We start from the raw sequence: 16,259 nt of genomic DNA on the forward strand, positions 1-16,259 counted from the left end.
TATTTATAGCCATTTATGGTCTTAGAGACATTTTTGCTATAAGATTCCGACAGTAGAAACATTAACATGCTTTAAAATTGTATTGTTTCTTCCTTTCCTGAAGCTCCGACACTTTAAATTAGATGTGCTTAAATTGTAGTAATAAACACACTGCTGCAAGATAAATAGTAAACAAAGACCCAAACCTACCATCTAGGGTAATGAAAATAAGGCAGGAATAAAGGTTATATGGTATTGGTTAAAGAGGTGAGCAGCTACTATTTTCTTTCCTTAAACATATTTGCATACATTTATTTGTTTTGTAGACACAATTTGCTGCATACTATGGAAGATACAAATGAATAGATTGCTATGTTAAAGATGGCAAGGTAGTACAATAAAAATATTTTATAGGATAATTTGGGATGAGCTGCAAAAGAAACAAATCATGAAGTCAGAGCTCTGGTATATCATGCATACCAAATATATGACAATAAAACTTTTATATGCTTCCATCGTACTGTTTTATGTCAAATAGTTAATAGGGAAAAACTGTATTAGAAATGTTTTTGCAGTTTAAAGATGTTTCATTATTGGTATCTCTTTTTTTTTATTAATTCTACCATAAAACTAGAAACTGAGGTTTTTTTTAATGTCTCTTCATGAGAAGTGTAACTTCATCAACCAAAATCTGCCAACATTTACACACCTTTTCAAAATTACCTAAAATAAGGTGATGACCCTTTATATATTATCACATATAGATATCTTGGTTTCATACAAGGAAATCAGGAAACAAGGAGGTCACCAAATGATACAGTAGCATATCACCCAATAAAAAACAGAAACCATGGTTAGAAGGAAATTTCTACTCATTGGCAGATAGAGTAGATCCACAAGGCAACTTTGTTTTGCCATTCTCTCCCCATTATTTCTTAGGCTGGGTAAGAAAAGACAAAGTTTCCTAAGGTGGTTTAATGGGCAACAGATGTTGGACGGGAACAGGATTTAAAGTCCTGGAATTGACTGGGGAAAACAGTAATGGAAGCAGAAGAAGTGGCTTGAACTGTGGGAAACTAATAATAAGAAAAGCAATACGAGTGACAAACACACTGATCAATTCATTCAGGAACAGCACTAAAAACTGGACTCCACAGGAATGGGAATCACACCCATAACCTCTATGGATGGAAGGTATATAATTTCACACTAGCTGAGAAGTTTCCCCAGGACAGTAAGGATTTTGTGTATTTGTAAGAGAAAAAGGGAGACAGAGGAAGAGGGAGAGAATAATAAGTGAGAGGGAAAATGAGAGGAAGAGAAAATGAGAGCGAGAATGCTGATTCATGGGAAGTCAGTGGCAAAATTTTCATAAAATCAAAGGAACCAGTGTTTTCCCTGAAAAAAATGAAATAAGAACCTGGTCTGTATATGAGGAAAATGATTCATTTGAGGAGCAGGTATACTTTTACTTCTTTATTTAGTCTAAATGAGAAGACAATTGCATTGCTCTACTGTATTCCTTATTACAGATTTTTTTTTAAACACTTTCATTGCTTCAACAGGCTTTTAGAGTGCATAAGAAAGCTTCTAGGAATTGTAAATGTATTGAGTGTTGCTCCAAGGACACATAAGAAATTACACACGTACTTCTGCTTCAATAACTCCTAAAATAATTTCTTCTTTCTCTTTGAGCCTGTATTGGTGTTATTTTCTTTGGGATGACCAATTTTATTTACTTTCATGGGGCCTTTGCTGTCATAATGCAACTCTCTTTTTTTTCATTTTTTCTCCCATGACACATAAAAGTCATGCCTCTCAGGAATAATTCTGCATTCCCTAGAGTAAGGAGTTTTCATCTGTGATGAAAACTGTAACCAGATATGAAGCATTCAAGTTTCCCTCCAACATTTTCAACTACAATTAATGAAAATGCTTGAAAAAGAAAACATGGAAAATGAGAATGGTTTATTAAATAGCTGTGTGATTTTGATAATTAAAATTATAAATATATTACGGAAAACATTTCAGAGAATCGGAGATGTAAATATTTAAATAAGTAGAATTAAAACAAAAGCAAAGAAATAATGGCAAGAAACTACATCCCACCTGTCTATTGAGGAGAGATATTTGGTATGCTACCGGTATTAAAAAAATTTCCAACACATTCCATTCTTCATTTACAATTTTATTTTATTGAGGCAACATTTTCAATGTTAACAAAGACTTCAAAGACACTCTGTCCCAATTTCCCATTTCTTAATCTAGTAATTTCTCTACATAAAATGTTAATCAAATCCTAATTTTCCTTCTTTTTTTGAGACAATACAAATATTTGCAAATTATTCTATTTCAATTATGAATTATAAAGTACATAGTCTCTATCAATACTTTCTTAGTAATGTAGTCTAATAGAAGAATGAATACCATGTTTTTCCTTTGAGGGAAAAGAAGGAAGAAGGTAGAAAATATCCCTACTATCCTGACCTTCTGCTTATTCAACTACAGGTTTTGGTAATGATGTTCTGTATGCTAAACATTTTTTCACCAAAGCAATTTAGAACGGTGATGAATGAAAGATGTGGGCTGACCTTTCTCATACTGTCATGATTTAGAGACTCATAAAAGTTATTACTCACTGCCACCATTTTAACAACTACAGTTTTTTTAAGTTTTTGCTTACACATTTTCTCTCCTGAAATGTGAAGATGGATCCAAACGATAAAATAGACATCATTGTAAACATATGAATTGAGTTATACTCATGACAAGGGGAAAATATTCAACAAGTGTCTGCCTAATGCAAGTGTGTAGGTGGAAAACAAAAGGCACATCTAATATTGGGGGAAATTTCAATATAATTTTCTTCTGAAATGCTATATATGTCCTGAAAAGAACTAGAATGTTTTGCCAGAGGACTTTCTTATCAGCATACTGTATTTCATGGAAAGAGTATTGCAGTTTCTCTATCAGACCCACAGAAAGCAACTGCTCTTTCAAAAATGGATTTCGCAAAATTCATTTAATGGCCTCAATACAGGGAATTTTGACTGACTAAGAGAAAAGAATTTTAGGTAAAATTCATCTGTTGCCTGAACATGTTCGCACATAAAGAAATAACAACCATCCATGAAATAAAAATTAATTCAATAGATTCACAACTTACTGAAACTGTCAGCAAAGGGGAACACAAACTAAACTCATACTTAGAAATTTGGAAATTAACCTAAAAGAGCAGCACAGGTCACACAGAAGTATTTTGACTCAGTAAGGCTTCTATAAGAACACTGGCACCAGCCCCCCTATTTCAGGAACCCTTGAACCAGACTCAGCAGACAACAGAGAATTCATCTGGGTACCAAAACCCAGATACATCTAGAAATTAAGACCACATTTGTACTGAGTGCACACTGAAGAAAGTTTGCAAAGAAAACTCTGTCTATTTAAGCAATCATCAGCAGGCCAACAAAAATACATTAAGAAATATCAGAAGAATCAAGAAGGACCCAGAAGATTTCAAGGCCATATTAGAATTTGTAGTCCCCATCACAAATGGCCCATTCACGTTTTGACATTTTCAAGCTACTTGAAGATAATTTACCCCTCATTTAGATATAGTTAAATATTTCTCATAGTCTTCTAATTCCAGGAAAAACTTAGCATAAAAAGAACAAAACACAAATGCATTTAAAAGCAGAATGGAATTGTGTTTCTAGGCTTGAAGGTCTCATTTATAAATGCATTTAGTTCTTGATCTGCCAGAGCAATTAATATGCAATGTATCCTCTTTTTTAATTCTCCACACTTTTACAGGAAGATCTTTCCACTATTCTTCTGTACTCATGACAACCTTTTGAAAGAATTCCTGGTTTGGGGTCTATATTAATTAATTGCTTCTACTCATTCCAAAGTGAACTATAATTAGCAGGGAGTTCTTCAACATTCTTCAGAATGTTGAAATACCAAAAATACTTTGGGAAGTATGGAATACAGAAAATATGGAATATCTGGAGACCCGAGCTAGCCCTGAATTAAGATCACAGTAAATAAGGCTCTGTGGTACTTTCCACAGGCATTGTGGGCATGTAACACCAGGAGGCCCAACCTAAGTCTTGGGAACATTTATTCAGCACATCTCTGTCGTCACTGTGAGTCTGCAACCATCAAAAGAATGGGTGAGCAGTATGCCATCCTCTCATTTAGCCAAGTCCACATTACCTGGCAACACAGATGTAGCATCTCTAGATTTCTTTGATACTACATTATACCTAAGTACAACTCAGCTAGCTTTTCCTGTTTTGAAGAAGTACAATACAAATCTCTTCCAGCTTTACAAGAAAAAAAACCACCCACAGATCAATCAAACATTGACCAAAAATACTGATTTAAACATGCAAACGCATAAAATTATTTTTTCTCTTTGAATTTCACATATGATGATTGATTCTGTCAGTATGTCTATGGGCAATTCTCTACAAGCAGCATTTCAGTATGCAAATGTTGGTTCAACAATTTCTGTAACCCACAAAACTGCTGAGTATCAAAGTTGTTTCTGTGAGTGATTTGGTATCCTATATATAACACTAGCACAAGGCAGTAAGTAAAGACCCAACCTAATCTTAGCATTCAGTACTTTATAATTAAACATGGGGGTTTATTTCCTGGTTAGGGACGCATTTTGCTCCGTGTCCCCTGGTTTCTTCTTTAAACCCTCAGTAAAATGAAACAAGGCATTTTAAGAACTGCTGGAAGCTCTGTTGCACTGGGCTGTGCTTAGAGAGCAAGAAAGTTGCCATACAACTATGTACACAAGGTCCTTCTTGGATGAAATACAATATTTCATTGTTCAAGTACCTGCTCCTGCTAAAAGACAGCACCATTTCTCCCCTATCACTTCTCCTTTCCCTCCTCTGCATAGACGATCATCTATGTTGCTACTGCAGTTGTACCATTCCTTTTTACTCGTTTTCGTTATGTTTATGAGCTCATAATATTTAACAATAACTTCTAGTCATGCTTCTTTGTTTCTTGAATGTATGTGTAAATTATTTTAGGCAAACACCTGTGTGGATGGATGCAGTCAAAGTCAAATTCACATGAAACCTATGCTCCAAGCTTCAAGCCTATGCTGCAGTCAAATGCAAGCTAACAGTGATTCAGAAGTTGTCTCAGGGGAGCACAGCTGTTAGCACAAAGCTAATATGTCCTGCTGCTTACCACATGCTTAGTCTGTTTCAAAGAACAGTATTTTCTAGCTTTACCTTATAGAGGAAACACTGTCAAAAAGAAATGGTACAGAATCGGAAAACAAGAATTAATTCTATCCCTGTTTTGCTACTGACTGAGGACAAGCTAAGCTACTGATTCCCAGCACATCATTTGTCTGCTTTATTCATTTACACTATAAGCTCTGCAAGGCAGAGAATCTCTCCTGAAAACTGTTTGCAAAGCGCTCTTTCACACAAGGGAGTTTGAGCTCTCCAAGAAAGAGGAAGTCTGTACTAAAAATACTACTGCTATTATCAGTAGTAAGTTTCAAATTGCTTGCATTGAGCAAAATTGTTTGTCAATACATACTACAGACTCTGCTACCAGAAGCTGTGTTAATTAATTTTACCATTCTCTGAGGCAATGACAATACTGTAAGCAGTAGCCCCCTGTTAGAACACTTCAAGGTCCCTGGTATGCAGCTACCTCCTGTTTATTCTGTTGGTGACTTTGCTATGGTTCTGTTCTTCTTTCCATCTTATGATTGCTAAAGGAAGATCTTTCCACTATATTTTCATATTCATGACAATCTTTTGAAAGAATTCCTATTTTTGGGTCTATATTAATTAATTACTTCTACTCATTCCAAAGTGAACTGTACTCAGCAAGGTGTTCATCATTCTTCGGAATGTTTAGCATTTTTAAGTGACATGGTTTGCTAGGGTTTTAGGAATCAGCTTATTGCTCTAATTCCTTCTTATGAGATTCAAATTTGCAGGTCTCATTCTTCATCTAGTCATTACCAATCTTTGCTTACCATGGCTCTAATTTCACTACTTGTCCCTTTGTCACCAGCTTAGATACTGATCTCCCCTGTGCACAGTGGAATCAGTGTTTAATCTTCCTTTCTTTTTTCAAGGACAAAACACTTATCTGTGGTACCAAATTAAATGTCTCCACACATATTTCACTTCTATCCCTCCTACTTTTTTTTTTACTGTTGTTGTTGATATCAAATTACTTATTTAAGATCTCAACTTGGCACTTTCATTCTTATAATAATTTCTCTTTAACATCTGTCCATTACAGCTTCATTTATTTTTTACAAGTCTCAGCTACCAGAAAAGATTTTTCCTTCTCTCCAAACAGGAAAACAAACACAGCTTTCAAATTCTCAGTTATGCTTTGTATCAGCTGCCTGATATTGGAAGGTAGCTGTCAAGCCAAATCTAGTTGTTCTGTGGGCTGTGAAACCAATAAAGTTTGCTGTCCTGGACTATTTCCTATATCCCTGCCCCATACTCCTGCAATTACTGTAGCTTTTCTCATATCCTCTATAATCTCATTATCTGTAATACCATCAATTCTTTTTCCTGACCCCTAGATTCTTCCACAATACTTTGGGCAAATAAGTTCAAAAGTAATTTACAAAAAATGGAAGGACAAAATTGTTTTACCAGGAAATCTATGCTATTGCAAAATGAATAACTTTAAAGCATCAGCTGAGTAGAATTTTTCTTATTTTGCATCCAAATCCACAGATCTAGAAAACAATCATTAATTAATTTACTCATATGTGATGTTAATTCTGAAACTACAGATGCAACATAAATGCCAGCGGTTAGTATTTCACTAGCACACAAATTTTTTTAGCTTTTGCAAAAAACCCAGACAGCTTACCACAGGAACTCAAACACCTCAAATATGCAACTCTTCTTCTTGTGTTGAGAAATTTCCAAGATAAATAAATATGCACAATTAACAGAAAAAAAAAAAAGGAAACAAAGCAGCAAAGTAGAATGCATTTAAATACCAAGAATAAAAGTGTAGTTGATACATACTGATGATATTAATCATTGCAATAGTTAAGATCCCTAAACACAGAAGTATGAATTGTACCATCTGAAATAGCTTTTGAATTTCCTATCTGATTTAGAAATCAAGAGTCAAAGCAATGAATCTAGATCCAGTTTACTAAATAATAGGAAGTCCTGACTAGACATGATAATTATGAGAAAGCAAGGAAATTACATCATCAAGAGGTCTGTATATCCGGAACACAATTTTTAATTTACCCTGGCAACAGACTGTATATTGTAGCCAACAACAAACTTGGTTGCAAGTGTCAAACTGGGCTGAAAATCTGTGTTTCATGCTGACACAAAATGGCAGTAATAACAACACCTGTAGACTGCCAGGAAAAGCAAAGTGGTTCAGAAGCTTCTGACAGAACAACACAGACACTCCAATCTAGCAACTGGCAACTGACAACTTCTACAATTCACATGATTGTTTTTTATTCTTACAATTTTATATATATGTTTTCACATGTATGTGGAGTGCACTGCAGGTATGCATCAACACTATTCACAGCCGATGCACTGGAGACTGACAGCAATTCACATTTCTACACCTTCCTTTGTGTGCTGGAACTCCCTACAGTCCTTTGCAAAGCAACAAATACAATACCCAAGGAGAAACAGTGATAGGTCATCAATAGAGTAGCGACCTTCTGTACCCAGGCTTAGAAGCCATTCTTAGTATGTCTGAAATATGATTACAAATTAATCTGAATAGTTCTGCATATGAGGGTTCTTTTATGCCATCACCTGCACTACTACAGGTTGTATGTGCAGCTCTTTGATACCACTAGAGAAGGATGGCAATTTCATTAAATCAGTATTTGCATTCTGTTGAAAGGCCAGTAGGTTTCCCCAAGCTTCCCAAATGTCTTAAATGTGTGATCTTATGCTAAACCCTGGCTACCGGAGTGAACTGCCAAATGCACACACAGGATAAACAAAACTATTTATAAAGCAACTGCAGCTGCACTGGTAGCAGTTGCAAACAGTTGATAGATAGAAAGATGAAATAGTTTAAAGATAGATAGCTGAACCTATCTTTCAGTGCTTCTTACTGCTCACTACAGATGAACAACCCTCTGCATTTATTGAAGAGAACGGTTCGCTAACCTTCAGGAGCTGAAATTCAGATACCTACTTATAGCTGCTCTTCTGTGCTCCCTGCTCCTCTTTTAGCTTCACACATTTATGAGTTCAGTGGTTTGGAGAACACTTTTGTGGGCTTTCTGATCTGGAACCACCCCCTCCAGCATCACATACCTGTACAGGCAGAGCAGCACACGGCACAGCAGCAGCCGTGTAGATATCCTCCAGGGGTCACAATTGGGTTACAAATTCTATAAAATGTGATGACTGTGCAGCCTGATTTAGAGCAATTTATTCACATCCTTCTTCATTAAGATTCAAATGGAATAAGTAAGATAGAAATTGAACAGATACAGAAATTGTGCATGGCTTGCTTCTGTAGTCAGTAAACATTTATTCACTAGGCACAGCTCTCTCTCTCGTATTCTCTCTCTTTCCCTACCCTTCCTGCTTGCTGTTTTAATGCATAATTAAGAAGGTCAGAATTAATGAAGCAGTGTGGAGTAAAGTTCAAGGAATCCCCAGGCACTATTTATTTTATTAGATCTCAGGCATGAACATCAGATTGGCAGCATTAGAGGCAGAGGCAGTGTAGCTGGCAGCAGTCCAGGCAAGAAGCTACCAAGGGATTCTTACCTGCAGTGTCAAGTCATTGCTGAGCTCCCTCCCTGCAAAAATCACCCGCAGCTGGTCAGCTGGAACTCCCTGTCGCTGGGCAACTGCCTCCTTCAGCTGGAGGATGCTGGAATCCGAACCAACCTCCACGGGGAAGCCATGGCTGGAGTTGAACCTGACAAACACTGAACAAGAGCAAAAGATGTTTTTAAGCGAGGATTTCTCATAACATGTTTATACTACAATGATGGCAAGAGGCTTACTCTTCAATTACAGGAAACATTTACTATTTTCAGAGAAAAGCTATTAATAGTCCAGTGTGGTATTTTTAACCCCCTCAGGGAATAGTTAGTGACCAATACATAAAACACATGTGTTTCCCTTTGGCAGTATTAGAAATTACATAGAGCATTTAGAATAAAAAAAAAACCCAGCTAGGCAGTTTTCAAAGTAGTTGCTGCCTGGCACAATAGACTTTAAGTTCAGTCCAATCTTCACAGGCACAGGGCACATGCACTTTCTGTGCCCCTCATCCACTTCCCCAATACATATAACAAATAAATGCAGGAAACTGAGGTATAATCTGGAGCCAAAATACATTAAATTAAACAAGGGAAAACAATTCCTTGTTACACGGTAAAGCACGGTCATACAGACTGGTTTCCCACAAATATAATTCTACCGAAGATAATGATGGAGAGGAAATCACATTCTAGAAGAAATCAGAACCACAGAATTCTGTATCTGGGAGTGTTGTATTACAGCACAGTCTTTCCAGAGTTCACTAAAATATCTGCAGTACATAACTCCTGTCAGCATCCACCTTCAGTGCAGAAAATCACTACTGCACCAGTCATATCATTTTTAGAGCTGCAGCAACTGGTTTATACACCCAGAGAAGCCTGGCAAACAAACTCATAAGCTTCCTGCCATTCAGCTGGCAGAGCTGTTTTTCATAAGAAGCCTGAATGTGCTCGCTGAGCCCTTGGTCAGAGGAATGACTGCAAGACTTATGAAACAAGAAAAAAAACCTCATAACATCCATATCAATCATGGAGGTTGTATGTACAGTAGACATGTTCCCAATGAACTGCTTCTACCAATACCTTCACAGGCAGGAAGCAAAGAAATTAGCAAAATTCAATATAAAACAAAAAATCATTTATATCAATTATACCTGTCACCTAAACTCCCTGGGTATTGACTGCAACAACCAGTCTTTTTAAAGATTTATTTCCTATTCCCACTACAATGTTTTAGCTGAAGATGTTACTCCTTTGCATTTTTGTTGACTGATAGAAGCATGAGCCCAAAACTACTTATAGAGTTTAAAGAAGTAACTATTTTTAAAACTAAAAATAGGAGTTTTATTATTTTTCCAATGTACAATCTACCAGACAACTCCAAAGGTGTCAGATCCTTTAAGAACATTTGAATATGGCTGTGGTTGCTACCATCGTTTTTCTCAGCCACCACTGTTGCCAGTATTTGCAATTTCACATCTTCAGTTCAGATTTGGCTTTAAGGGATAAGGCCGTGTTCCAATAAAATTAAAGGCAACATTTTAAGATTTATACTTGAAAATACCCTCTCAATGTACTAAAATGCAGGGTAAGATTGCACAATGCAGTGTTAGGCAGGTGTCTTTCAGTGTGCTATGCAGCTTCCTGCAGTACATCTCGTTATGGGGTTTGATTTCTATTAAAGGGTGTTCTGGAGATAACTGTGCAACTTGTATATTCAGACTGTTCAGAAAAATCAGTGGAACTTGAATTTTATTTTGATTATGGTTTGTATATGACAAAAAGTAGTTACAGCCAATGGCAATTGAACATTTCCCATCTTTCCAGGAACACACAATCCTCAACTGTAAATGAAATTATCCATGCTAGTAGCAAAATATATTGTTAAATCAACGGGGATTATACTATTAAAATATGCTACACTGTAACTATATATATATCTAGATATATTTTAAGATATGTTCACATACACACATAAAATACATACATGTGTATCTTCAAAGAGCTCTTCCTAACTAATACATAATCCTCTTTCTCTTTAGTCTTGCAAAAGCCAATGCTATTGGTTTTGGAAATGGGAAAAAAAAAGTCTGAAGCAGATGCAGTGACTGCAAACCAAACGTAGTGGTAAAATTAAAGTGCTTGATAAAAGAAGTATAAAAATAGCACCATTTAAATTAATTGCACAGTGGTATTTATGTATTTATTTTTAAAGGCAGTATAAACTCAACATATTTACTGCAAATGTAAGTCAAGTTTGACATCAAGAATCTCAAAGCCTTCTCTCAAATAACTTTATTTTTATTTAGTTATAACAGGTATATTGTCCTCCTCCCAATGTGTATGGGATATCAGAAATTTACATCACAATTCTTACCACAAGCAAACATGGCAAATGAGTGTGAGTGCATCATTTTGCACTTCATAGCACAGAAGCCTGAAGACCTAACTCAGAAAAAAATGCTAAAATGCCAAATTTTCTTGCTGGAAAAATCTAAGCCACAAATATTTTGCCCTTAAGCACTTTTATTCTATTATATAGTCTGCTATCCAACAACTCTTTTTAATGTAAACGAAAGCATAAAAAGATTGAATACAAACCTTCAGTCTGGAATAAAACTAGAATTTCATTAATATAATATTTCAAGCTGTCTTTTTAGGAAAAATAAACTTATTTCAAGCTGTCTTTTTAGGAAAAATAAACTTATTTTCTTCTTTGACATTTCACCTCAATAAATAAATAATCAATACCTAGCTGATATTCTTAACAACACATGTTATTCAAGAGATCAAAGGTGAAGTTGGGCAGACACTCCAGACCTCTTCTAAACAGTACCTATGTTGAAAAGGGTCAGAATTTAAAGTTCATCCGCTGGAATTTAAATAAATATTGACTTAACAGGAGATAAGAGAATTTACCTGAGGCCTAAGCTGCTGGCAGAAATCCAAAAGAAATAAACAGAGTTACTCAGACACAAGCACATGGGGCAGGTGTGTAGAGGAGCTGCAGAATTTCAGTGAAGGTTGGAAGAAACCTTGGGGGCAGGAACCCCTGCCAGAAACTCAACAGAGGTTCCAGAGTCCCATTCAGAATCAGGCTGCTGGGATTCAGCAGCCTGTCTTCTTTGGCAAGTCATATCAAAAGTTCCAAAGCTTTAATCCCCATTGTTATTATCTGACAAGTTTTCCAGTTCTTAATGGAGAAGATAAATGCAAAATATTGGAGAAGCTTAGGCCTTACCTGTGAACAAACTGTGAAGGCAGAGTCTTGATACAGAGAACCAAAGCAACAGAAAGAACCATGGCAAGAATGAAAAGACGTTGTAGACAGCTTTACATTGCTGCATGCACAACACTAATTTCCTTTTTAGTTTTGACATGAAATTGCCAATTCTTTTTCTTCCTAAAGTAATGAATCACAAAATCCTGCTTTGCAGCACACCAAAGAAAAGCTATACTATAAACGTATCATTTGTGGCAAAAGAATGCATATATTTAAAATTTAAGATCTCAATAAGATCTAATTATCCATTCTTCCTATGGACAAAAAAAAAAAAAAAGAATGTCACAAAAGTTTAACCTAAAGACAGTGTAAAGTATGGGAAACGTTTTAAAAATTATTTTTAAAAGCCCTTTCTCTACTAAGGTCAGGCAAGAAGACCTTTAAAATGTTATTTTACTAAGACTGGGGGGATAAAAATCTTGCGACAATATCTGTCTGTGATGATCAGATCCTCTTTGCCTCAGCACATGACTTGAGAACACAACTCTTCCTAGCTCAAAAACCTACATCTAGACTACTTCACACTTAAAAGTATTATCCCTTCCTTTTCAGTATTAATTTTTTCTCATAAACTGTGATTAATAATTTATTCAGTATAGTTAACCAGCTTAGTACAGATTAAGAGCAGGAAAATTCACAGAAAGGATAAGTAAAGCAAGAGAAGGTAGGAATTGAGACAACATAAAATCCTTGCCTCCTGATAAAGTAGTGTAGAAATGTTCTGGAAGTCCCTCTATTACCACACAACTGTGTATCACCTCTCAAGGCACAGGATGAAGGCAGCTGTTCCAAGCATCTTTTTTATTTCAGTGAATAAAATAAAAACATATAAAACGTATTTTTCATATCTCTGGAGCTTCTGCATCTTCAGTCATACAAGATATTGTTCTAGTCTCTTTTAATCTTTAGACTCAATTAGTATTAGATACATTTGTGGACACTTTATAAACCCCAGTCAATACCAGTTGCTGCCTGGAATTTCTACAATCTAAATTGTAGAAATGCAACTGTAAGATATATGCAGAGTGGGAAATTAGCAGCAGAGCACAAGATAACGGGATGGCACTAAATCTTATTCCACAACTATTTATTGTTATTTCCTGGTGCTGGATGAACTTAAAAAAAAAGGAAAGTAAAGCAAAAGATTAAACAGAAACAAAACATGGAAAAATATGGGTTAAAGAGACTCTGCAAGATGAGGTCAGGACGGGAAAGGAGTAACTCAGAGTTGTGTCAGGCTTGTATTACTCAACCAGTCAGTAAATGTTAATGAAAGTCCAATGAAATGGTTAAACAACTTAGTGCACAGTTCTTTGAACTTTGACTTTCCACAGCAACTTAAGCAGCCTGGAAGTGATTTGCATCACATATCTGTACATTTAGGTTCTGCACTGGACAAGGAGACCTTCCCAACACCTTTAGTTCTCAAAAGCACTGGAGAGCAGGGTGGTTCAGTCATCTTCTACTTTAGTTTCTACCCTATTTCCACTACATCAAATCTCAGTTTGGAGGCTATCACTGCCACAAAGCTCTGGCCAATGGCCTTGCCTGATTTTTTCCTTGACAGAAATACGTGATAAAAACTCATAGCCATTGGAATAACCAATCCCATAGCAATTCATGTATCTCTTTCCTCAATTAGCAAAAATACCCTTAGCACTCTCCAAGAAAACTCTCAAAGAGATGCCTTTTCATCAAAAGACATCAAGAAAAAAGATGTCTTTTCATCAAAAAGTTGCCAAAATCTGACGGTTTGGAGCCAAGTTGAGATAGCAGGACCCCGAATCTTGATGCCCTTGCATTGAACATTCTGCAAAAAGTTCCTTTCTTTAGGGAAGGAAATCCAACTACAAAACCTCTGCTGTTTACACAAGGAGGGAGATAGTGTCTCAGAAATAAATGATTTCACACATTTCAGTCTGTATGGCTAAAAATCAACAGCTTGAACACTACCTCAAGATGAGTGGGTTGTCATTGCAGCTATCGATGCACTGGTATGACATTTTCCTGGAAAAATACCCTGGTGTGTGTTTTGCACCAGGGCCAGAGCGATAGGTATGTGCAATGAAGTTAACCCTGAATTAATGCATTACCACTCACTGCTGAGCCATGGTAACTGGAAGGATTAGGTCTCTTCCATCACTGCATTTGTGAAATAAAATTAATGTACATTAATGTAAGCCAACTTCACAGCCGCAGCAGAAAAAGAGCCTACACAGGCAATAAGTGGCAACTCATTAAGCTGGAGTAATTTGGTTGCTTCTGATCATTTGTAAATTACCTTCACCTAACGAATGATTTTATGATGTAGTCACACAGAGCAATGTAGTAATCTAAAATAAACAACATCTATAAAACCTCATCCTTGGTGAAAGGAATAGACTCTCAGGAAAACATCTTTAGCACTGGCTAATACCAAATGAATATAGTAAAAATGTGTTCCTTGATCTTTAACTCAAATTTTAAGATTGAGATTTCTGATTCTTTTATTTACTTTAAAATTAAAAAGACATTCTTACTCATAAATTCTAAATAAGTACCAGATGACAGTTTTCTACAAAGTCATGAGCAGCACAGAAAGGGTGAGTAAGGACAGGAGATTCATCTCTATCACAAGATTTAAGGGGCATCATATTAAATTTATATGAGCCACACTCAAAAGAGGCAAAAGCAGTACGTTTGCCCACACTACTAGCAGCAGGCCTTCTGGAAAACTCTGCCAGAGAAGTGGTAGATGCACGATGTCTGAATTTGGCTCAAGGGGAGAAAAGGAATAGGCAGTTTGAGGCAGCTCAGTAATCTCTATACTGGAAACAAAAGAATAATATACACAAGTATGTAATAAATAGTTTATATGTAGGTTTTGAGCTCAGAAAAGCAACACCTTTCAGTCATATGCTGAGCCAAAGAGGAACATACAAATACAAGGAAAGTAAAAAATAACAGATACCATCAACACAAAATCTTTCCACCCTCATTTTTATTAAAATACATTTTAAAGCTGTCATTTGAGTTAAAAATAGTTGGAAGGACATCAGGGAGAAATATCATCTATGCCTGCCCAATGGTCTTCAGAAGGGTCTCTGCTTATGGCTGCTGCTGAAGACAATAATACATTTACAGCTTTTTATTACAGGGATTTAACAATCTCTTCTGAAGAAAAGTGCTCTTCTGTAGGTGTCCTGGGTTTGTATTTCCATACACATACTCCAATAGAATAAAATACTGAGTAATAAGCAGGCAGGTTAACAGTTTACTCCTGACTCTTCATGCTACCAAGTAATCCAAACCAAGAACAGAGGCAAAAAGAAAAGACAAGAGCTCAGCACTAGTCTCTTTTTTCCTCCAGAGCTATGTGTGCACATGCAGTTCCTTTCTTCTATTGCAGTGAGGCAATTTTTAAACTCAGCAATTCTCACAGTAACCTAATTTTGTTCTAGGAAGTATGCCTTTTAATCCAAGACATATGCTAAATTTGTCCAGCAAATTATTTCCTATGATTAATTCACTCAGTTTTACTATTCTCTTTAAGTTGGAGGAATGCATAGCTAGCTAAGTCAACGCTACAATTATGTCGGCATTTCCTTTATAAGTCTCTTTAAAAATGCTATTTTCCTAGCTATTTTTGCCCTGATTTACTGGCTGCTTATGTCAGCACCAAGCTGCCATGAACTTCTTTGATATAGACTCAACCTAAATTCATGTTTCATTTTAAAGAGATGCACACTGTTCTTTAATGTGCTTGGATATGGATAAGAGTCTTACAATTCCACATATTTCAAGCCATATGCTACAGCTTTCTGTATTAATAGGAAGTATTATACTTAAAAATAAAATGTATACTCTTGCAGCTTTTAAATTACCCCTGTCCTGTGAAAGAATGAGTCAATATTTTTGCAAAGACAGCATGAGTTCAATGAAATTCATAAGAAGGTCAGAAAATCTGAAGTAGGATAGACTGCAATAGCTTTAAGACTGTAAAGGGAACTGTCAAGGAGAAGACTTCAGTAGGGAGATTCCATTATTTTAAAAGTTACACTTATGTGCAGTTCCACATGAAATTTGATATATTTTTCTTGTACCATCTAAATACTGAAGCATTGATGGACAGCTGAAGTTCCAGTCAAACAAATGTATGATAAACATGGCAGCAGTCACACTCAACTAAGGAAGGAGATTTCTCACTTTGTGAAGTATGTTAGA

At 36.0% G+C, this 16,259-nt stretch overlaps 1 protein-coding gene across 1 annotated transcript in view; it reads right to left on the reverse strand.

Moving 5' to 3' along the window:
- Window positions 1-16,259, reverse strand: part of PRKN (parkin RBR E3 ubiquitin protein ligase) — a 671,877-nt gene that overhangs the window by 540,749 nt on the left and 114,869 nt on the right. The window contains exon 2 of the mRNA XM_014875951.2: window positions 8,772-8,935. Coding sequence (XP_014731437.2) covers window positions 8,772-8,935 — 164 coding nt within the window. The remainder of the gene's footprint in view (window positions 1-8,771; window positions 8,936-16,259) is intronic.

Source organism: Sturnus vulgaris, chromosome 3 (assembly GCF_052056855.1).
Source record: "Sturnus vulgaris isolate bStuVul1 chromosome 3, bStuVul1.hap1, whole genome shotgun sequence".
NCBI classification, from domain to species: domain Eukaryota; kingdom Metazoa; phylum Chordata; class Aves; order Passeriformes; family Sturnidae; genus Sturnus; species Sturnus vulgaris.